Source organism: Nanorana parkeri, unplaced genomic scaffold, assembly GCF_000935625.1.
Source record: "Nanorana parkeri isolate BGI_ZX_2015 unplaced genomic scaffold, ASM93562v1 scaffold2119, whole genome shotgun sequence".
Taxonomy (NCBI): Eukaryota; Metazoa; Chordata; class Amphibia; order Anura; family Dicroglossidae; genus Nanorana; species Nanorana parkeri.
The window spans coordinates 224940-249950 of record NW_017308387.1 but is presented as its reverse complement, the minus strand read 5'-3'; the positions used below and the strand labels follow the sequence as shown (position 1 = coordinate 249950).

The following is a 25011-nucleotide window of genomic DNA, read 5'->3' as shown; positions in this document are numbered from 1 at the left end:
ATATATGCGCTCCTCTTTTCCACAAGGTCAATATGAGAAATAAGATGACTGAAAAGTGCAGCGTCTGCTGTGCACACATATATAGAAACAGGGACACCGGCACTCCAATTGCAATTTAAATACGTCTGTTTATTGACGTGGGTGCAGCATATCACACTGAAGCAACGTTTTGGGGTCAGGCAGGATCCCCTTCCTCAGGCAAAAACAAGTAGGGGGGTAACCATGACAAGTTCCTACTACAACGCGAGGCATATTGGATCTATACACTTGATACTGTCATTCCCAGGTGACTTAACACCAGCCTCACACTTTCATGTTTCCTTCCCGATCGCTAAAAATGATTACCTACATATATTGGGTATGGGCCTGTTCATGTCTCTCCTCTCTTCTTTAGCATAAGCATATGCTTATAGTTTTGTATATACTTCACATGTTTTTGCCTGAGGAAGGGGATCCTGCGTGACCCCGAAATGTTGCTTCAGTGTGATATGCTGTCCCAACGTCAACAAACAGACGTATTTAAAATTGCAATTGGAGTGCCGGTGTCCCCGTTTCTACATATGCATTTAACGGTTGCCACACGTTGACTGCCGCAGCACCCATCCTTTCTTTCGTGGAACAATCGGTCAGGAGTGCGATGGGTTCATTAACTTTTGCTGTGCACACAGTTACACTACTTCAGTATGTTGGAGATTCACAATTCTAAGTAGACTCCATGCAGGATTCTTTAACCACTTCAAGACCAGGTGTTTAGACCCCCTTCCTGGCCAGGCCATTTTTTATAAAAACCATAAGCTTTTGTCCCAGAGTAAGCAGGTTAAATCATCAACTTTGCACAACATTGTCTAATCTAGGATCCCACATGACATGAACGCTTACTTGTCAATAAGATCTATAGATGAACTGTGTATTAGCTTCACTTTTCCTCCCGGAATCAAACCTGTTTGATGAAAAGTTTGTGAAAATAAGCCTGCAATTATATCTTCAGCTTAAATCTCAACCTTTGCTATAAACAGAGTTACCACTTCCTGACGCAGGTGAACCCGACTTTCAATGGTCTAGATAGCCGCCTTGCCCACTTCTCCCATTTAAAAGAAAAAGCTGAATGCAAAACACATTGAGGGGAATTTTTTGAAAAGTGGAGCAGCTAAAATCTGGAGCAGCTGTGCATGGCAACCAATCAGCTTCTCTCTTTCATTTTCAAATCTTAACTGAACAAACTGAAGAGAGAATCTCTGTACTTTCATAGCATTCCTTTGATAGTAGCAGCAGTACATCTACATGTACCAGCAGATACACCAGATTACACCTAAGGAGTCACTTAAGTGACTTCAATAGTAATATTACATGGCCTGTAACAATAAAAGAGTAAAGGGTTTGGAATACAAGAGGACTGTATTCTTTACAAAGCATAGCTGTTGGTGCATCAGGAAGAGGTGTTGAGGCACCAACCTCACAGGTTCTCTTTAAATAGAATTCTGGCTTATATCATATACTACCCAGATTCCACAAGACAATTCTGGCTTATATCTACTGTTTATTTATATGCAGTCTTTATTCTGTGCCTAGATGTATATCCACATCTGTCCAATGTCATATCTTCTACTCTACATATTTAGATGTCCCAAGCCATAAAAGTCATGGCCCCTGACATAGCCGCTGATAAATGACAGGCCTGAGTAAGTTTCCAAACCTCTAACTAACAATATGTGTTTTTATAGTTGAAATCTATACATATGCTCTGTAGGCACAAACAAACTGGCCTTGGGAAGGGCCATTAACTGGAGTGGACTCAAGCTGATTGCTCACCACTATTAGCAGAGCCTTACAAAAGGTTAGAGGTCACAGTGAAGATGAGTGATATCGCAAAAAACCTTATTCCATAAAAATGCATGGGAAATGTAATCATTTTCAGATGGTACAGGCAGTCCCCCAGTTACATACAACTCCTTACAAACGGAGGCTATTACTGTACAGCAGGGGTAGTTGTAATGCTACCGCGCTCGTGCCGACGAGGAGTGTCCGACCTTTTGGGGTCTGGTTCGTAGTACTGTACATACATTACAGGAAGTTGGCTCTTGTTAGACATGTAGACGAGGGGTGCCCGCTGAGGTTTTTACTGCTGTCTGTATCCTCATTAGAAAGATTTCATCTCATTTCCTGTCCTTGAGACAACAGGAAGTGAGGGGAAATCTACCCCTAGGAAGGGAAATTCACTCCTGTAAGAGTTATCAGGGGGAAAAAGGTGTCTCCATTGAAGTTTTATCACCATCCTTGTTTCTATGACAACCCAAAATTTTCTAAAATTCAATTGTCACAGGGACAGAAAGTGAGGTGGAATCTTCTGAACAGGGGCACATACAGGAAAACAAACATTACAGGGAGGGCGTAACCCTTCCCTATGCTATCGCTATCCAAAACTAAAAAAAAAAATTGGGGGCTGGAGTTACACTTAAAAAATGTACCTGTTCCAACTTACATACAAATTCAACTTAAGAAGAAGAACCTATCTTGTTCATAAACCGGGGATTGCCTGTATTAAGAACAGTCACATGAAATATTTACCCAAGTCACTCTGAGATCCTGATAGGTCTACTTTTCTCAGTTCCACAACTACCTGTAATTGAAAATTTGCAGTGAGTACGTTTCAAGCGCACCAAAATCAATGGCAATGTTTAATATATTTTTAAAGTCCACCCTTTCTTAGAGGCCCGCAGTTATTATAAATGAGCTCGCAAAGTCAGCATAAAGCTAAAAACTAGAAAGTATTGATGTATTCTATATGCACATTTTCATCTGCTCTATTATTTTAAACTCACCCAAAAAATTAAATGGCCATTTTCATCTAAAGATGCTAGTTGAAACGACAAACCAGAAACCTCTAAAAAAAAAAAGAGAAAGTATTTGAGAAATAATGCAATTTAAACAAATAGATGCAGGGAAAAACATTTAAGAACTTGTGAGGGTTACTATATAGCCAGGTTTAACAGTAATATGCTGAAAAAATGAATGGCTGCCTGTAAACAATCTGCTCTAGAGAAGAACAGTCGGGGCTAGTTCACACTAACCCGCATGCTAAGAGTCCTGCCGGGGGCACCGTGATGTGCTGTTTGAGCATCACACTGTTTACTTTTTTTTTAAACTTTATGTACAAAATGTACACTTCACTCGGCTCTCCACACAGCAGTGGAGTGTGCTGCACTGTGGTGACTAACAGTGTCATCCTGTGCGCTGGGGAAAAGTGCAACATGTCTGCATTTTTCTGCACTGCACCACACATCACATCCATGTTGCGGTGTGAACAGGTCACATAGAAAACAACTGTTTTCTATGTACCCTAGCGTACTGCACCACACATCACACCCGTGTTGACCGGCAGCTGAAGAACACCAATCGCCGCTAATGGCGTGAAGGAACCCTTTGGGCATCATGAAGATTAATATGGCGGGTTTTCTGGCCGGGACGCATACAGGATCCATTCCGGCGGCGTATGAATACGCTCACCCGCACCCCTACGGACCTTCAATTGAGGTGAGCATAGGGGGTCGTACGGCCGCGTAGCCCCGGCATCTGCTTGGTACGGCCCCGCACGCAGCATGGAGCTGTACGTGCAGGCCGATTCGTGTGTGAATTGTGCCTTATTCATAACAGTACTTTGAGTTTTATCACACATCGTCTGTTATGAAGAACTTTTACTGGAATGCAGTATCCCATTGGTATGTATTTATTTATATATTAGAAGAAGGTATCTTAGCCAAGTTAGGCAGGAAAGCAGGCTGGTATTGCTGAGTGGGGGAGTAAGATAACGCAAGCTTCTAAGAAATTGAATGGGTACAGAGGAGGATTATTTTTTATATTTTGGGGTTTATAAACTTTTTGATATTTTGATATAATCAGATAAATATTTTAAAGTGACATCTTTCTTCAACATTTTTTTTTTTCTTGCTTAATTATAACAATTTATGTTACCATGTTTGCCCTGAATATAAGGGGAAAAAAAACCTTAATTGATTAATTCTCATAAAAATTCTTGTATACTTTATTTCAGCCTTACAGCTTTTATATTCTAAATAATTATATCTCTTCTGCAGACTGCATGTCCAGAGAAAAAACAGTAAACGAAGTTTTGTTATAGAGTGGAGTAATACTTGCTATATTGTAGGGTACAGGTGGTTAAAAGACCTTATGTACCTTCTCCTTGAGAAGATAATGTAGATATCCCATGATCCTTTGCTTCCGCACTCAGAACAGGTTCTATTGACTTTACTGGGTGTGTGTGATTCACCGAAGTGAAAACCCCATCTGCAAGAACACAAACATCTATTGTCAACCACATGTTATATGTCAACTTAAAGTGGACACTAAACTCAGAAGTTAAACCTTAAAAATGCATTCAGGTACCTTAACCAGGGCTCAAAATTTCCACTCGCCCGCTCGCAATTGGCGAGTGAAAATTGCGTGGGGGCGAGTGGAAATCCAGGTACTGAATTGTACATCACTCAGCTGTGGATCCTCAAATCATCTCTGAATTTATGCCGACACTGTCCTTACTTCTGGAGGGTGGCTTCCTTTGGTACCCAATGGTCCCTGTGTGTGTATTGTAAAGTAGCCACCACTTCAAGCTCACTCCTGTGATGGACTACAATCTCATGTTTAGTTTACTACTTTGTATTCAGATTGTAGTCCATCACGGGAGTGAGATTGGAGCGGTGACTACTTTACAACACACACAGGGATCATGGAGAAAAGTACCCCCCGCGCCAATTTTTTATTTTCAATGGAGTACACTCTCTGTGGCACACGTACAGTGCAGTGTGCACCCTTGCTCATCCCCACATCTGTAACATGCATAAAATGCAGCAGGATGCTGGGGACAACAATGAGAGTTGGAAACCAAGAAGAAGCCAGGTAAAAAAGAAAAAAGGCCAGGTAAAAAAAAACAACAGCAGGTAAGTCTGCCATTACAGTTTTGCTTTAAGGTCCAATCAAACAACATAATTAAAGAGTACAGTTTATGCAAATCTATCATATCAACTCTAATTGTTACTCTTTTTAGGTGGAATATGATAGTGTGAACAAGTAATATCAAGCAAGTAAGAAATACCACTAACCAGTAGAAAAGGTCACAGATCTGAATGTCCAGTTAGCATCTTCTATCGTTAAAGTCTGATGCATACTGAAGTCCTCTCGCAGGTCCCATACTAACACAGAACCATCTACTGTACCAGCAAACACCAGAGATGCTTTACCTGGGCTGAAACAGCAGCATTTCACCTAGAAGAATAAAGTAAAGGACAGTAAATTGATAGTAAAGTTTCTCAGAGAAAAGAAATAGGCTCCAGTGTTCCTGAATCATATAATGTAAAATAGTATGACAAAAACTATTCCTACAGCTCCAGGGATTTTCTAGGCTGCAATTTCAGACATCACTTACAGAGACACCAGGTGAGATTTGGCACATCTACATCAAAACTGCAAGCTTTTAGCGCATGACTTCTTATGTAGCTTATATTAGTTGAACTTGGTTTTGTGGTTTGGCTGAGATTGTAAGAATCTGGTGGTCAAATGTTTTTCTCCTTAGCTGTAATCTATACTGTTTTTTTTGTTTAATTATTATTATCAACAGTGCTATTGCAGAGCAAAGGCAGACAACAACTCAATGGTAGTTAACTTACACTGTAAATACCTTCATTTACAATTTAGCACAAGTAGTAATCCCCTTGTGTTTTACATGTTAAAACCTAGAATGGAATGGATTGACCTAGGATTTTTTCCTATTTGGTTTCCACAATAGACTGAACACTTTGAAAAAAGGTTCAGCAAACAAATATGAAGACATTTGTTTTCTGCATATGTGTTCAACACGCACACCTTCTTTGCACATCTTGCTCTAGCCAGTTTCATACATTTTTGGCACAATTGTCCTAGGCCTGTTAGGGTTAACCCTAACCCTAAGAAGAACAAGCAATTTGTATGGAGTCTTGCTATAGATACTCAATTTGATGGAAGTTTGTGCTTGATTGAGCCATTCTTAGACATTGAAGTTTATGGATTACACTGCTCCAGTGCATCTTTGGCTGTCATTTCCTACTGAATGGTGAACCTCTGACCCAGTCTCAGATCTCATACGAACCAATACACATTTTCTAGTATAGTAGGCCAGACTTAGTCCCTCAACCCTTAACAATCTACAAGTCCCATAAAAAGCATCCCAATATCAAGATGCCACCACCATATTTTACAATGGGAGTGTTGTTCTCAGGAAGACAAGCAGCGTTTATACCCACACATATGACGAGAGATGTTTTGCGCTTTTTCCACATGCGTTTTAGCAAACTTTAAATGGGATTTGTTTTTTTTTTAGCAATGGCAAGCTAATTGTCACTTTTTCACACAGTTCAACTTTGTGGAGCACCTGCTTTATAGCTGTCCCATCTCAGGTATGAATCTCTGCACCTCTTTCAGGCATTCGACTGGCCTCTTGGTGTCCCATCTGGCCACTGTTTCATATTCAGGGATGTTTAAACTTTTCATATTTTATTACCAAACCCTGCTTTGTCCGTCTCCAGACCTTTATTCCAGACTTGCTTTGACAACTCCATGGTCTTCCTGATGCGGTTTGTATAAATATGTTCTCTAACAAACACTGGGACCTTCCATTAACTGGTTTATAAGACATTTCAGTTGCAAACAGGTGACTTCAGAAGTCTGCTGATCATACCAGAGCTTTTGCAGCATTTATGCAGTTTTCAAGTTCAACATTGTAGACTATTTACTGTAGATCCCTGTCATAAAATCTCAGCTACAATCATTTTAATTCCAAGTAGAAACATTACAAAATGTGGAAAAGTTCAAGGTGAACTTCATGCTTTTGCAAAGCACTGTATGTGGGTTGAAGCTGTGTATTATAATTGACACATGGAAAGAGACTATGATGGGTTTCATTCCAAGGAATTATTCTCTGGGTTTGACCAAAGGCTAGGGGGAAACAGTCAAATAACACAGTAGTTCTTACTCACAGGAGTTATTTTACTTCAGGGTGTCTTTTATCGCATTAACATTTTCACATCACAGATGTTCAGTTCACAAAAATAAATACTGCACCAGTGTAAAATTGTTCCATGTGAAATGAACATATACCATTTATAAGATCTTATAAGGTCTTATTATCCAATTAAGTGTTATTCCTATGATATGCACCTCACTGAAACTTGGTTATCTCCAGCCAGAAACTAGTGGCATTTTAATGCTTAAAAGCCTGCATGATATTTTTTGTAAATTGTTTTTAACAGCCAAAATTACTAAATTCATCTGATGTATATGGTAATGTATTTAATGACGTGAAAAAAAAATTGATTGTTAAAATAAAAAGATGATATACAGGTAGAAAATAACTCATGCATTATGCTATTGTGAACGTAGGTAACTCTAGGGGAAGCACTTTAAAACTCTCCAAAACCATTACAGAGCGGTGAATGACAGATTCCCATACCTCAGACTCACACATGAGAATTTTCTGTGGAGCAGAAGGCTGCCATATATTCCACACACAGATGAGACACTTATCATTTATAACAGGAGAAATGGATTGGTTGCTCGGGCCGTGCACAGTAAGTAGCCAATGCCTTTGTGCTTCAGAGAACTGCAGGTGATAAACCTTCCGCCCTACAAAGATATACAGAAAACACATCAAAGTGTTAAATATTGCAATCATGACCCCCCCTCACACGCACATACACCCTAAAGATTAGTTATTACTAATTCATAAACATGTGACATATAAAATACATATTTAATGTATATATAATTATCACCCACTGACACTGAATGAAACAAAAATTCTATTAAATTTATATAGCCCTTGATACAATATGGGCAAGCAAAAAGAAGGTTTAAAAAATTAGCATGTAATAATACGAGAACGTTATATAATATATACAGATCTAGACCTCTGAAATAAATGTTTGGGCTGCAGTCTAGAAGACTTGGGTGCTGGATGTAAAAGAGCATTTGTGCTGGTTTCTGGCGCTGGTTTCTCCCAGGCATGTGTAGACCTGGGAGCAGAACGAGAGCAAAAGAAGTCAGCAAAACAATCCAGTGCCAAATCTGACCAATGTTGCAGGCCAGATCTTTTTAACATGACATGGCACTAAGTGAAGACATTCACTTACCCCTTCATGACTGAGGCCCTTTTTTCATTTTTTGCACCGTTATATTCCACATTTTAGGCCTAGTCCTGGCTTTACAGTGGAAAAGGGTTAAAAAACTCTACCTTGTCTTTGTTGCTGCCTACATCCTCAGTGGAAAAATGTCCTGTGATTGCCTTTTCTGGCGACACATTAGTGTTGCCAAGAAAGTAAGTTAGGAATTCTTCAGCGGGAGGAAAAAAACCTGATAGGGATTCTAATCCTTACCCACCCTACCAATAAAAGTGCTATCACTTATGTGTTCTCCCCAAGTGGGACAAACAGCTATAAACTACATCATGGAGGTACTAACTATGCCCAAGTATATGAAAGACATTAGACTGTATTTCTTTTGTTTGTTTTGATTATGTCATAAAGTTGGAATGTCTTGTATGTTATATCTTTGAAAATCACTTCAATCCTATTTTTGGATAAAGAAGGACAGAAAGCAATCAGTGTGGCTTTTGAACAAAGGAGAAACTTTCCCTTTTGTTGCTTGTATGTATAAAGCTCATTGGTAACACAATGCTTCCCTCTGCCAGGAAAAATGGAGGATTGAATCCCTATATCTATATTTAAATAATTGGATTGAACACTCGACAAGCTAAGGCTGGGTTCACACCTAGGCGTACGGAATATGTGCGTTTTTACAGCGATTTGCGGTAAAAGAAATGTGCGACAAACGCGCGTTTCCAAGGGCTATTCGGCTGTATCCTAATGAATACGCGTGGCAAATATGCCCCAAAGAAGATCCTGTACTTCTTTGGGCATAGGGCGTTTTGCAGCGCGTTCCTACGGGTTGTAAAACGCCCAGGTGGGAACCATGCCCATAGGCAATCATTGGTTTTAACATGTTGAGCGTTTTACAGCGTGTAGGAACGCGCTGTAAAACGCCCAGGTGTGAACCAGGCCTAAGGCACTTAATGTGTACTGACCAATCTGCCCACATTCCAAATAGAGTCCTGGAACTGTCTTCATATTCACCAAAAAGTTGCAGGCTTCTATGCAATCACTTTCCATATATTTGCTCCATCACCTTTACTGAACTGGTCTGGATTGCAGTTTACTTCTATGATAGCACCAGAACATATATACACTCTGAAAAACCAACAGTCAGCTTGGCTCAAAAAGTCTTGTATGTCTTACTGTTTACTTTACTTAGTTTTCCTAAAGTGCCAGCAGAAAACCCATTTTCCCGGCAGGACCATGCATAATTCTGCGAGAAAGCAGCGGTCTCTACACAGCAGTTGAACACACACCCCAGCACCTTTTTATCACTACAGTGCTGCACTCCACTAAAAAGTATGGGCTTTGCAGAGTGCACTTCTGTATGATAAGAAGATAGGGGAACTTGTCAGACCACTGTACAGAGACTAACTCTCTCACATAGTGCACAGCAGTCTTTAGCTGCTCTCTCCTGCCGAGAATAAACGTTTTCTGTTGGAAATGGAAAGGAAATAAAAGAAGTATAAACATTAAGCCATACAACCAAGCTGACTTAAATTCTACAGGTTTTGAGAGGATTACATCAAGGCTTTAAAAAGGAACAAGCAAGAAAAAAAAAATATCTTCATGTTTTACCTTGAAGAAATGGCAGGCTGGTATTTAAATGGAAGCAGCCCTCACTGATGGACATGCAGGGCTCTTTAGTGTGAACTTTGCTTCGAGACTGGGACTCTGAACGATTCTCTTCAAGCAAGACAGCCATGACCTTTCAAGACACAACAGACATTTCACATGAAAGCGCACTAAGTGAATGTGCAATTATTTTATGATTCTGTACAAAAGTACATGCAGTATGATTTATTTATTTCTCTGCATAAAAGAATAGTGGGAGCATTCATTTTTTTACACTTTGAAAACAAATGCCAGATACTTTAGAGAGATCAATTGGTGCAATGTCAGGTCCTATCTATCTGTTTTAGATGCATAACCTTGTCCCTCTTATACACCTGTGATGGCAATGTCACACATTTCACAGATAGCAGGTCCAAGCTTTTGCAATAGGTGCTCCAGACTGTCATTCCCCTGAACCCTCTTATATGTATACTGGGCTATCTAAATGAAATGCATCTATAGGAGGACATTTGATAACATTACAATGGCTGACATATTATGCCTCCCCCTCGCACTAATAAGCTCCAATTGCCCACACTGCAGAATTAATTATTCCCAGAGCACTATGGTTTAACAGTACAGTAGTCACGGTGTGTCTGACTAAAATGCCAGTCTGGGCTCTCTGATAAAGGGATAAGTCACTGTGTGTGAATTTAAAAAAATATATAAGATGTAAAACAAAAAAACAGAGTATTGCAGTGTGCAATCATACCTTTCTTATTGGACTAACAAAATATATAAAAGACAAGCTTCGACCTCTCTTCTTCAGGTCAGAAGCAATACTTTTGTATTGTATTGTAATTGTGTATTGCTTCTGACCTGAAAAAGAGAGGTCAACTCTCGAAAGCTTGTCTTTTATATATTTTGTTGGTTCAATAAGAAAGGTATCATTGCACATTGCAATACTCCTTTTTTTTTTCTTAACATCTTGTCTAGTGGACTAATACGGCTTACCCATTTATATATATATATATATATATTATATATAATTACACATACATACACACACTGTATATAATCTTTGTAATTGTATTCTTTTTTGGGTTACAATAATAAAGAAAGAGAATACATTCCCTGCAAGGTTTTTGCATTTGGCTGGAGTTTTGTAAGAAAATGAGCAGACTTACCTGAGCAGCAGAGTGAAGGAAACCAGTCAGCCGCTGAGAATCAACTTTTGAGTTAAGTCCCACATTCCCTTCCAAATCATTTTTGTGACCTGCAATAGACAGACCGAAATGTTTGACAATCTAAAATTCAATTTTATAAAAAGGTAGCAAATCTTTGTCTGCAGTAAAAAAAATTATTTACAATGCATTTTCATTGCATGGTCATGCATGCAAAGCATCGTCGAAAAAAGCACTGAAAGTGTTGGTTTCCTGTTATTTTTAAAGGGGAAATGATAAAAAAAAGTGATTTAGAGGAAGTGATCAGCTCTGGTACGGGCTGGCGCTGCAGGTAGCTAAAGGCACTTCTTGGCTGGCAAAGCTGGCGGTGTGCAGACAGGAAGTGGAAGCTGGAGCTGTTCTGTCCTCTCATTTTAAAATTTCCCAGTGCTTTCTGGGACTTCAGAACCTCCAATCCCCAGCGGACAAGAAATGCTTTAGCAATATTCCTTGAACTTCAATAGACATGAAAGGAAGCAGTGGCCAAACGGCAATGCCTACCGGACAAAACCTGCACTCTGTATTTAGTTTGGTTTTTTTACCGCACTGCAACACGATATGATGCTAGTACACACATGTGTTAATAGGTGGTAGGGAGGCTTAAAAATGCATCTTGACCTCTGATTTTAATGCAATGTCTAAATGAGTGAACTAGGCCCAGGTTCTATTTAGAGTAAAACAGAGCTTCTTTAACTGCACTCAAAGTCAACTGACTACCGGCCGAATTACTTTTAATGAAATAAAATGGAGAATTCAACAGGCAGAATGCGACTCCCACATGATGGCTGCAGCAGGTGGGTTGACACGAGAATTTGCAGGCAGAAAGCATGTTTAAGCCATTAAATCCATTCTCTATCTCAGTTACTAGTTTAAGTATAGCCCAACAATATAAATCGCAGCCAATGTTCTTGTGACATAAATGTATGTTATCAGTGTAAGTCACAAACACAAAGTTATTGGCTCTGCAAGTTAGTCACCTCCACATACAACAGCTCCCTCTGCTGGATGTTGAGTCCATTTTTCTTCAATATCTATTTCTTCTGTTTGAATCTCTCTGTCAACAGCATCGTCATTGCACTGGACATAAGCCTGTTTTAAAAAAAAGAAAAAAAAAAAAATATATAAAACCATATGGATTTGATAATCTATAGGCCAGTGTGATTTAAAACACAAGATTAGGACAAGATCTACCAATTTTTCTTTTTCAAAACCAGTGTGTTAGAGATGCCACTAGAGGGCAGGCTGGAGATTTTATGAAACTCAAAAGCACATACAGTACATATATACGTATAAAGTACCAGAATGACAAAAGAAAAAAATAGAGACGGTCTATAAATAAAAAATAATACATATATATATATATGCTTCAAAATACTTTTACTTTTGATGGCAGTTACCATTTTATGCCACTGTTCTTCATTAACAGGGCCCATATCTTACTCCCACTTTGCCTAATTCACCAGGGGGAAATCTCTTAAAGTGTGCTGATAATAATAAGGAATAGTACCCAAAAACAAATCCTTTTGCGTCATATAGTGAATAAAGGTGCTGAAGCTGCTATAGCTCTGCTCCTTAGGGCTAGTTCACACCAAGCGTGTTCCAGGAGCAGAGCATTTACAGACCGGATCAAAACTGCATCCAATGTATTCCAGTGGTATTTTGGGCTCCAGTTCCCACCGCAGCGTTCAGTTCCAGAGCATGTAAAAAAAAAACTGCAGCAAGCCCTATTTTACCTGCTCTGGAACGCATGCAAACGCATCAAAAACACATGCAAACGCCCTGGACCACACTGATTTCCCATTTTAAAAAAATAGGATTTTTGTACTCACCGTAAAATCCTTTTCTCTCCGTTCATTGAAGGACACAGGCAACAGATCGTAGATCCTGAATGGTAGGGTAATATCGCCACCTGCAGGAGAAGGACGCTAGGCACAAAACTAAAGACCAATCACAGCCTAGGGGCGGCCCCTGCCGGTGGCCAAACCCCCCACCTGCTGACAAGTCTCCAGTTTAGTAACAAGCAGTTAGGAGTGTACACCCCATTAAGAGGGCGGGGCCTGTGTCCTTCAATGAACGGAGAGAAAAGGATTTTACGGTGAGTACAAAAATCCTATTTTCTCTCCCGTTCATTGAAGGACACAGGCAACAGATCGTAGATCCTGAATGGTAGGGACGTCACCAAGCAGTAACACACTGAGGGATGGGCAACAACAAACAAAACACCCAAAAGACCCCTCAAGCTCTGGAGACTTGTCAGCAGGTGGGGGGTTTGGCCACCGGCAGGGGCCGCCCCTAGGCTGTGATTGGTCTTTAGTTTTGTGCATAGCGTCCTTCTCCTGCAGGTGGCGATATTACCCTACCATTCAGGATCTACGATCTGTTGCCTGTGTCCTTCAATGAACGGGAGAGAAATAATATTTTTAAAAAAATCAAAAACGTGGCAAAAAACGTGGTATAACACACTGCACTGCGTGTACAGAAACTCATGCAGATCTGGTCTGCATTTGGTGTGAAAAAGCCCTAAGTAGTGCCACCATGGTTTTGGAAGTGCAAAGCTCATACTTAGCATGCTGTAGATGTTCTAACCTAATACACCTGTCCCTTTTCTAGATGCCATACTTATTGTAAGGTACGCACCTGCTTTGTGTTGCTCTTTCCAAAATTGCGAATGTACATCTCATATTCTTTAACAGGGGCCAGATCCAACAAAGAGAAAGTGGAGGAAAAATCCAAATCGATGAGCCGAAGAATTTCCAAACTTCGTTTCCTAAAAAAATAGGATGTTGTTTTTACCATAAAATCTTTTTCTTGGAGTCCTTTTCTTTTTTTGCCTAGTATCCATTTCTCCTGGAGGCAGCAGAATAACCCTACGTCTCAAAATGCTTCAGAGCGGTGTCCCTCAATGGACGATAGAGAAGTAGATATACAGCTTGTGAAACATAGTACTAGAAGGAAGTTGCAGCCAATACACATTCTTTCAGGAAAAATGAAATGCTGTATTCAGAACTAGACACATTTACATTCATTTTCCTTGAGTCATCATATTGTTGAACCTATGGTTTGTTACTGAGCTAATGCAAGGGATATTTTTGTGAAATATTACAATGTGAATTACAGTCCTAGTTTAAACAAATCCTCTTTTTAAATTGTTACACAAAGAGGGGAAAGCTTGGACGCTCTGCCAGGTTTTGAATGCGGTCTGTGCTCCCATTGGAGAGATTACCCCCTCACTGTGACATCCTGTGTGTCAGGGTATGACTGGGACAGGATGTAAAAGGAAATCTGCACAACGTGGAATCAGAAGGCAAGGCAATATGGACAAGTTCTAACCCTTCCCACTCTATCTGAAAATCTGAAAACACAAACTAGGACTATGGAGCAGGTTTTTAAAAGCTGAACTCTAAGTAGGCAGCTAAAAACACAGCTGAAGTACAAATATTAGAACTGTTTTGCCTAACAAAGGATTTTTAATTCTGTTTGGTGGAACTCAAGTGGTACGCTGTTTTTTGGCCAAGGAACCAAGCACTGGACACATGACTTTTGCCATGGAAAGTTAAAAACAAACCCCATGAAATACATATGCTGACTACCAACCTTAATCTAACCCTTGGGCAGGCCCTCCCTCACCTGAACCATAAAACTGAACATAATTCCACAAATTAACCAATAGCACATAAACAAGTAACTCAACCCGAACATTTCACCCTCAACCGAAGATGAATGGGAAAGCAAAGAAAAGTTGAGTATGTGTTGCTGGCGGAGGGGGGTAGGTAAGTGAACCTGTTAATTTGCCCTAAACCATAGAGCCTAATATATCTATCTATCTATAACACTTAACCCCCTAAATCTTAAACCTAACCCCTAGCACTAACCTAAACCTATCCCCTAACATTCTCCCTGCAGATCTACACATCTGCTGCATGCCAAAGTAGTCTTGAGACCAGGTCAATGTAAAGCTCCCAGTCCTGGGCTAAAATCTACAGCACCAACAAAAATGTAGTTCCCTTCTCAAAGCTTATGACTGCAAGACGGACTTCACCATTGAATGAGGAAATCTTCCAACATACAAAGACAAAGTGTGCTCTGGGGGAGAAAAAGCAGGACATATTTACCCGGGGTGAAGAAAAATCCCTGTTCTCCCACACCTTTTTACATTTTAAATCATTTTAGCAGTTCTATTTCACAAACTACCCAGCTTGTCAATATGTAAAATCAACCTATCAGTGCCAAACTACAAAGATAGGCAGGTGTTTGCCTCTGAAACACAAATTAAAAAGGACCTGTCTAACAACATATTTACTTTGGGAACAACAAACTATATCATTTTAACAATGTAGAGTAAATGATTACAATGTGAAGCCATAAATAATCTTCATATGTAAAGGGACTTGTCCCTTCAATCACAGCAGCACTTGTACAGGGTTAATCCTATACGTTTCTAAAGAAAATCTATGAGATTTCTGTGACAGATATAAATAGAGTGCCACTAGACTAAAGTAAGAAATGTCAATATCAGTTTATAACAACAACAAAAACTATTTAAAAAGTTGGAATTCCAGTGAAACCATTTTGTTTTGGGTAGAGTGAGGGACGGTTAGAAACTTTGTTAGGTCTGGCAGCCCTAACCAGAAAATAAAATGTAAAAAAAAAAAATATATATCTTTCCTCAGTGGCACTAATTTCACAGTAAGGCCTCATTCACACTGATAAGAGCCGTGCAGATCTGTGCGGCCATATCGGGCCACTCCCAGGAAGAACAGGTGCTGCGCGTGATTTGTATGCACCAGCCTGTTCTTCTCTATGGGAGTATGCGGCTGTATGCTCACCTGAACTGCACATCTGTGCCTGTGCGGGTGCCTGTGCTCGGACGTAGACAGGATCCATCCCGTCTGCGTACGAGTACTGACACCCGCATGGACATGTAGTTTGGGTGAACATACGGCCGAGTACTCCCATAGAGAAGAACAGGCTGCTGTGTACAAATCACATGCACCTGTCCTTCCCGGGAGTGGTCCGATACGGCCGTGCGCGCTTCACGGATCCGTATGGGTCGGCTCTTATCAGTGTGAATGAGGCCATACTCTACAGCAGCCTTTCTCAACAAGGGTGCTATAGTACCCTTGGGCGCCTTCTGCCTTCCTCAGGGGTGTCTTGAAAATTTTACACAGCATCACGCCTTTCCATGGCACAGGCAGTATTGTAAAGTGAAGGGGGCTCCTGATGTGAAGAGGGGGGCTTCTGATATGAGGATGGATCTTAATGTGAATGAGGATCTTAATGCAACAGAATCACGTTAATCTGGTTTTAGTTGCAATTCCACTTAAACTTATAATGCAGAAGGAGAATTTTATATTTGCTTACCATGTGCATTGAGCTAATCCTGCACAGAAGCACACACCACAAAAGATGTCAGTGATCTGCTACTGAGACAGAAGCAGTTCTAACTGCTCAGGAAATAGAATTTTAGTAAAAGATGTGCCATTGAGCAAAGCTTTTTCGGTTCAACTGTTTAGAACATTTTGTCAGACTGGCCCATTGATTCTTTTGCAGCAACTGTTTATCAAGAATGTACAGTAGAAACACCATACCTACCCGGGGTGTGTGTGCTTTTTTGCAGCTTTGTTATGTCAGTTTGTAGGCAGCAGTGACGTGCGGGACCTTCGCTTCCTGGTGAGGCTTTCCACAGCCCTGCCCCCGCATGTCCATATCCCACCAGAACCCCGGGTAGTGTGAAGGAGGGAGGGAGGAGGAAGGGAGGACTCTCCCTGTCCCTCACATGCTTGTCACTGCTGAGGCATCGAGATCAATGCCCACAGTGTTTTTGTTTTTTTTCTCTTTTTGATTGGACAGCTTGGACCAATGGCGCTTTGCCATTGGTCCAAACCATGCACAGAGCTCACACCTCTAACAAAGTAGAGGCTGTGACAGCTCTTGCCTCACTAGTTAGGTTACACAAGCAGTGGGGAAGCCCTCTGCTGTGTAACCTAACTACCTATCAAAAGCCAGATGCAGCGCTGCCAGTAATTAACAGGCAGCGCTCCATCCATGACAAGTTACACAGAGGGGAGGCTTTCACCACTGTGTAACCTGTTTTAAGCAGATCTGAATGGAGAAAAAGCTGTCAGCTTCAGACTTGAAGCTGACAGCTTTCTCCTCCATAATACTAGGTGCCTGCCTCCCCTAACCACACGTCCCTGTTAGGCAGAGCGTAGATCCCAGAGGTCTACTGTTTTCCACGATGAATAAGAAACATACGGAAGCTGTTGTATAATTTCTCAAAATTGTAGCACATCATATTACAATTCATTTTAACCAAGTTATTTTATCTAAAGAAAATACGTCCTCCAAACCCGTTGATGTTTCCCACTTCTCCATATACATGTTTCTTGCTTTGAAATACTTTCCAATGTTTTCACTTAGTGGACATACATTCCTTACACTCGAGTGTCCTTATACTCTAGTACTGTATCATAGCATAGATGATTAATGGCTACACCCTTCATTTCAAGCATTCCTGCACACACACACACACATATATATATATATATATAGTGCGGGGAAAGGGGGGGTATGCCTGGCTAGGTGTGCTAGATTACAGAGTGCAGTGTGGTCAAACTCTAGTGCCTATTGCGCTGTCCAGTCATATTTAGACTTTATTTTGGGTCAATGAATGCTCTAAGTAGCCAGATACACTTACTTTTGCTTGCTGGCGATTTGACTGCTAACTTGACGTTGTTTTGCAGATCCAAAATCTATAAATACTCCTCTATGAGCCTTCCTACTGGAATTTACCTCTGCAAAAGGAGACACAAAGATACGGTGAAATCAAAATACATCATCCATGTGACTGTCATTTTTAAAATCGCATTGGACGCAGCTGAAAATAACTGTTGCTTTTTTGGAAAGAAGAATCATTATCCTTGTGTTTTATGTGAATTGAGCATATTGTGTATTCAAATTAATATCAGTCTTAAAAAATTAAAGTGCGCAAGGAGAACCAATATAAGCCTGAACCAAGGGGTACTTACAATTATTGGTCAGACGTTCTACAGTATGTGGGTGTAAGTGATCTGAAGTATCATAACAAGCAAATTCAGATACAAGCATAATAAGTAGGGGATTAAACAAAGGCCTGACAGCTACGAGGAAGCAGCTTTTCTCAATGAGGCACCATGGCCCTGAACGATCATACTGAGCAAATTCATATTGGTATTTAAATAACCCAAAGGTGACTGACACAAAAATTATGCTTGGGGGACTCAACACAGGATCCCACAGATACAAAGCAGCAGTTTTAGTAAGTATGCATATGCCAAGAGAATGTAAGATTTGAAAAGTATGGGAACTGTGACTCCCCATCATGACCCCTCTGGCCAGGTCTGCTATTACATACAGGATTTCATAGGGGAACTAAGTTTAGGAAGTTTTGCCAAAAAAAAAAAAAAAAACAGGCAGCGGGCAAAGGACTAGTCACCAGTATTGCCTGTAGGTTTCCTGCAGCTGATCTTTTTCCCATTACTATTATGCCTTCTTCTGTGTGAAGGCGGCCATCTTGGTAGAGGCAGGGCTTTGCGTTCTGATGTCTGTGAGCCTCCACCATGAAGAACATTGAGCTGCACAGTAGTGAAATCCAAAGTGACATCCACACCAAATCTCACTCCGGATTTCCCTAAACTAGCAGTCAGGGGCAGCAGTGTTTTAGCTCTTACACTGCAGATATACACAAATGAGTCTGTAGGCACAGGACTGCCTGGGAACCCTCACATACTAAAAAGTGCACTGCTATTTCTCAGGAGGAATTGAAGATAAACGCTAAATCTTTCACGGTACTGCTTAGGCACAATTACAATTTCTAGACATTTCATATAATATAACACATCTTCATTTTTTTAGTTCTGTTTATAAGCTCATCTGTGTCTGCTAACAGTACTTATAGTGTACAACGTACTTGTGTTTTATTGTTCAGACAGGGTGCATCCTAATAAATAAAGCATATGTAGGAAAAATGAATTAATTTGACAGCAACCTGAAATGGAAAATGTGCCATCAGCTATGTAATGTAATTTGTATTGAATCCTGAGTGACACTAAGACAGAGCAAGACATCATGTGACAGGAGCTTTTTAAATGGCCATCATGTGATCGGTGAAGATTACTGCTGTCTGGACAGGTGTCTCTGGCGCTATTAGCTAAACCATTTATCTTCACTTTTCAGCTTTATATAGGAGGCAAATACATCTGTGTGTTAATAATACAGAGGTTTAACGACACATAGATTCCTAAAATCTCAACGTCATAATAAGGTCAGCTTAATAAGGAAAAGCCTTGCAGAAGTCATCTCCAAGCAATCAAATAATAAGAGATAAAGTTTCCCTTATGGAAAAAATGGACAATCACAATGGGCCTTATTTATCAGTTTTCTACCCAAAGGAAACAATAAGATTCAGACTTGCACTAGATTACGAGTTATAAAATGAATGTGTCACTTTGATTGGTTGTTAGGAGACTTTACCGACAGCTCTTCTTAAAGACCCTTTCATGACAGAGTTCCAGAACATTTCGGATATCCTCTAAAGTTCATCGCTAAAAAATATTGACTTTTTTATTGGAGTGGAGCAACCCTAAACACAGAATAACTACTGCTCAGAACACTAAGCTAAGAATAAGCCTGAATGTTTCTATATTTTCGGGATTATGAATCACCTAAAATCAGAATAATGTATTGTCTTCTTCTTAAAGCGACCCTGTCAGTCACCTTCCCGATGAAAGTTCCCGGCAACAGAAGAGCTATTATACACAACTAAACAACGGCCTGTGTCTCCTAGCTGTTTGTTCAAGAGCTGTAGCCTCCATCAGACTATTTAGCAATTCACTAGTGGAAACATTTTGTGCTCTTAAAGTGACACTAACAAAAATGTAGCTTGCACCGCCCCAAGCTCGCTCCTGTGATGGACTACAATCTCAACACAAATTAGTAAACTAAAAGTGAGAGTGTAGTCCATCACAGGAGTGAGCTTGGAGCGGTGGCTACTTTACAACACACACAGGGACCATGGGGAACAAAAGTAGCCACCCTCCAGAAGGAAGGACAGTGTCAGCACCAATTCAGAGATGATTTGAGGATCTACACCCGAGTGATACACACATAAGATACATTTTTGTTAATAGTTAGGGTACTTAAATGCATTTTTAAGATTAAACTACATAGTTTGTCACTTTTTAAATTGAATGCACTATGTGCAATGTGTAGGCAGGAGGCTTCTCCACTCCCCTCCACCCATCACAGGTTAGTCACAATAGCAGAGGCTGTACACCAAGAATAATAAGGAGTTACCTCACAATCAGACTAATAAACTTCTTCCTTAGTGCACTAAATGGCACAGGATACATTGTGTTTCATGCATACAAGCCCTTGTGAGTGTGAAACGTGCAAGAGCTATATCTTGTGCATTTAATAAACAAAGAAAAAGGTTTTTACAGTCTGGCTGTGTGGGGAATCCTTCATATTTTTTGTACTCATCTGCCATCAATATAAACCACGCCACGGTCATAATAGTTGGAGGTAAGGCCTGGTTCACATCCCATCATCCTATGATTTTCAATGGCCCCTGTTCACACCCGAGCAGCAAAACGCCCATAGACTTCAATGGAAACACACGTCAGAAGCATGTTGCACATTTTCATGCTTTTTGTGCGTTTCGTCCATTGACCGCAATGTTTCTTAAACTGCCAGTCAAAATGCACATCTTCATATGCGCGTGTTTTCACGCACGTAAAAATGTTCAAAACGCGCATTAACGTGCCAAAAGACGCTAGCTGAACCCGTGAGAGAAAACAATGCCGCCTCGGTGTGAACGGGGCCTTAGAGTTAAGATGCACCTGGAGCAGTATGTCTGAAATTCCTATGCTGGTAGAGGCTAAATGCTGGCAGGTTTCAATACCGTTGTGTAGAACAACACCAAACAGTTCAGAAAACCTGAAAAGAGGATACCTTTTGGTTCAGAGTCCTGATCATGATGGTCGTGTCCGTTTTGTCGGTGTACAGCCGGAACTGAAGTTATGTTTTCATTCTCCAGGAACATGGCCTTCTGAATTTCCTCTACCTCTCTGTTCCTCTGAACTGGTGGCCGCTCTTCCTGTGATTTCACCGGAGTCCTCTCCTCTTCACTAGCCTCTTCAAAATCGTCATCATAATCCTGCAGATCACATATTAAAATATTACAAGGACAAACACTTTTTTTAGTGCATTGTTCAGAGCGTATACCAATGGACAGCATATTCAGGTCATTACTTACTTCAAAATCCTCATCATAGTTAGTGGAATCATCATATGCTGTATCTGTTTTCTGTATAGTCTCTTCAATGTCCTTGAAAAGAAAAAAGTCTTACAGACAGCAATAAAAAGACAAACATATTCATATGCATTCTCCATCATACCGGATGTAAATTAACTACTTGTCTCCCAACCAGGGCCAGGTGACCTAAATGCAGCTCTCTAATTTTTTTATACTCTTGTTACAAGTTTGCTGCCCTTTAAGCACATCTAAATCCAAACTTTATTTCTAAACTATACAATATAGCAGAAGAGGATTAAAACCCCCATCATGTTTTTTGCCATATGTGACCCACTGGACATCTAACCTTTCATTCACTTCCTATCCCAGAGGCACAACAGAAAGTGAAAGGAAATCTTTCCACAATAAGGGAGGGTTTCTCCTCTATTCTTGTTCTAGTAACAGTTTAAAACTTTGGATTCTTGCAGGTGAATACTTCATTATAAACGTTTTCCGGCATCTGAATAAAATATTGTAGTTGTAGGTATTGCTACGTCAACCAATAAGGATATTATTCGTTTTTATATTTGGTAGGTATATCGCTCAGATCTTATGAGGTCGCTTGCAGAGTTCTAATCAGTATGAGCACGTTTCATTTAAGTTTGACACGCCTTCTTTCTATGTGCACTTTATTCACTGGGCAATCTTGGTGAGTGGTATGACTATCTATCTGATAGTCATACCACTCACCAAGATTGCCCAGTGAATAAAGTGCACATAGAAAGAAGAGTCCATTTCACTTTGGAAAACCTTATGATGCCATTGCCCATAACTGCACAAGAGTTAACCCATAATGTCAGCTCAACTAATGACCAATGAACTAAACCTACTAAAGTGTCTGATAGCTCAATGACAGGGGGTGAGGCATAGTGCACATAAGGGGTAGGGGGCTTAATATTGACTTAGAGAGGCCTTGTGTACAGCCAAAACCTTGGATCCAAGATGTTCCACAAGGGAAAACATTGAACGGAAGACTAACACAAGTAATTTAAGGTGCCACAAGATCCCTGCATTTCATAACTGTTGTTACCTTAGTCAATTATTAGGCCAGGACAGGTTCACTTTAAACACGAGCTTATGAATTAACTGGTTCTTTCACCGTCCTCTGTCTAAGGCCTTGTTCACACCAAGTGCGTTCCAGGAGCAGAGCAGTTACAGACCGGAGCAAAACTGCGTCCAATGTATTCCAATGGTATTTTTAGCTCCAGTTCATATTGCAGCGTTCCGTTCCAGAGCAGGTAAAAAAAACTGCAGCAGGCCCTATTTTACCTGCTCTGGAACGCATGCAAACGACCCTGGAACGCACTGAAAGCCAGTTTAAAAAAAAAAAAATGTTTTTACCAAAAAAGGCCGGAAATGCATCAAAAACACGGCAAAAAACGCGGCACAACCCCCTGCACTGCGTGTGCAGAAACTCATGCAGATCTGGTCTGCATTTGGTGTGAACAAGGCCTACTGCAGTCTTTTTCACACTCACTGGAGGTTGCATTGCACAAAGAGTCATGAGAATTCCAAGACCTGTGAGCAACTAATGAATCTGTCTGCAGTACATCAAACACAGATTAAGCTGAGGGGACTTTTTGGCTTCATTATAGTTGCAATGCTTGCTAAATGGCATTAGCATTAGTCGACTGTCTTTACTTGTGACCTAGAGTTGCTGTTTAAAATGCTTGCATGGCACACAGCTTCCATTTCCCCTCAGCATAAAGCTTTACAATGTGTGGGTGTTAAAAATGGTTTCCAAGCCCAGTAAAAAGCTTTCATCGGCTCTGAATAAAGGTTTATGCTGCTGTGCACTATAATGGGATCTAAAAATACAGAGAGTGAGCAGACACCATGCAAAGTGGAAGAGAAATTGTCAAGGCCTTTTTTTAAATTCGTTTTGAACACCAATCAAAGAAAAAACAGTATTGGATGCGCAGTGCTTAACTGGCATGTCTCGCCTTGCATTTTCCAGTACAGAATCCACAAAGCAATTATTTCCAAAGGGCAGATGCTCCTGCTTTCAACAAGGTGCATACGTGAACAATATTTTGGCAGCTAATCTCTTGTCCAGGCCCCAATCAGGCGGACATTTGCTTCTAGCAGATATTTTAATTTTACATCATCGGTATCATGCAGTTCTGTGAAAAGATAAACGTCTCTCCACATTTTGGATAAGTAACTTTCTAAGAGTTTGCAATGTAGGCTAAAGCCATTAGAGAGTATCATGCCCAGTCTGTCGCCATTACCTTCTCATTATCACTTCCTTGCTTTGAGGTGGATTCCCTGGAGTGTTTGTGATGAATTGGGTTTTCCTAGTACGATAACAAAAAATTATTTAGACAGTTAACTAACAAAGAGAAGAGAAATTATGTTCTGTTAGCCATAGCAGCTACATTTCTGCTTTAATCACAGTATAGAGGAACAATAAAAGGCAATTTCTGGTTGCTGCACCTTGCACACTGCTTTATATCTTATTAAAATGTACCCATCACTAAAAATCACAACTCATGTGAATCAAACATATATTTATTACCAAATAAAAATACAATTCTGAATAACTAAAAATAAATATTTGTTTCTTACTAGGAAAACACTGCTCTGAACATCATGTCACATTGAGCAAATAGAAACATAACATTGTCTGTAGCTGCCAGGTGCTTCATGGGTATCTGTCACCATTGGAGACCCACAACCCATTTACTTGGGTTCCATGGTGGCAGCCAGTAGGTCTGAATTTACGTTTGTTTTGCTGGACATATAGGCATAGCGACCCAATTAGCCTTCATTACACTGCTTATACTACTTTTCTTTTGTGTTTCATCTCTGTGATAAAGGGCCTTTAAATTGGGGATATTCTGAACTGAAAGCTTTATTTATATCATCTCACACTGTTACTACAATCTGCATATTTTTCAAATAAAAATCTAGGATGATCACAGTTCAACTAATTGTCTACCAATGTATGTTTATGAACGATGAAGTGGTGGACGTTTATAAAGGTCATTGCAGAAATAACCCTAGGAGGGCCAGTGTGCCATTTGAGCTGTCATTGGACAGTTTAGAACACAGGTATAGTTTACAGAGCTAATCGAAGCAGCTCTGTACCTTGTGATCACTGTGATGACCAATCACAGATGGAAACAATATAATGTTTATATCTGACAGCACTTCCCTACCTCTTACAATGGAGGAAGGAGAGAAAGGACTAATTCATTATTTATTTATTAGTAGGCAGATGACAGCCAGGCAGGTTGATTGTAGAAATTGTGCATCTCAGCTCCACTCTGGGAGTGGAAGGGTATATTAATCCCTTCCACTCCCTTATCATGCACATCAACCCTGTCATCTCCACCTTCCAGGTATGACCTGTACATTTAAAAAGAAAAAGTGACAAAAAAAAAATGGCATTACCTTGGGGTGTCTGTTTTCCGTTTTGGGGGTGTTTGTACTGTGCTGGAATATTTATTTGTTATGTTTAATAACAGAAAGTAAGGAAAACAGCTTTGTCTTTTAACATTTTGACCTTTTTTACTTTATATAGTAAAAAAATAAAAACAGTGGTTAATAAAAAACCACCAAAACAAAACTTGATGGGCGGGCTTCCGATGACTGCAATGAGGGGCGGGCTTCCGATGACTGCAAACGGGCAGTGTGCGCGTGCGCACACTGGCCCATTCGGCGGTTGTCGAACAAGCAGGCCACTAACTCGCCGAGAATCGTATGATTG

At 40.3% G+C, this 25011-nt stretch overlaps 1 protein-coding gene across 1 annotated transcript in view; it reads right to left on the bottom strand.

The window, feature by feature from the left end:
* The window catches only part of WDR60 (WD repeat domain 60), a 45755-nt gene that overhangs the window by 5740 nt on the left and 15004 nt on the right, over positions 1 to 25011 (bottom strand). The window contains exons 6-19 of the mRNA XM_018572745.1: positions 23531 to 23596; positions 21261 to 21332; positions 20957 to 21161; positions 17664 to 17760; positions 13604 to 13733; positions 11944 to 12055; positions 10931 to 11019; positions 9768 to 9897; positions 7493 to 7665; positions 5112 to 5274; positions 4192 to 4302; positions 2820 to 2881; positions 2566 to 2617; positions 880 to 940 (exon numbers count right to left, since the gene is read on the bottom strand). Coding sequence (XP_018428247.1) covers positions 880 to 940; positions 2566 to 2617; positions 2820 to 2881; positions 4192 to 4302; positions 5112 to 5274; positions 7493 to 7665; positions 9768 to 9897; positions 10931 to 11019; positions 11944 to 12055; positions 13604 to 13733; positions 17664 to 17760; positions 20957 to 21161; positions 21261 to 21332; positions 23531 to 23596 — 1523 coding nt within the window. The remainder of the gene's footprint in view (positions 1 to 879; positions 941 to 2565; positions 2618 to 2819; positions 2882 to 4191; positions 4303 to 5111; positions 5275 to 7492; positions 7666 to 9767; positions 9898 to 10930; positions 11020 to 11943; positions 12056 to 13603; positions 13734 to 17663; positions 17761 to 20956; positions 21162 to 21260; positions 21333 to 23530; positions 23597 to 25011) is intronic.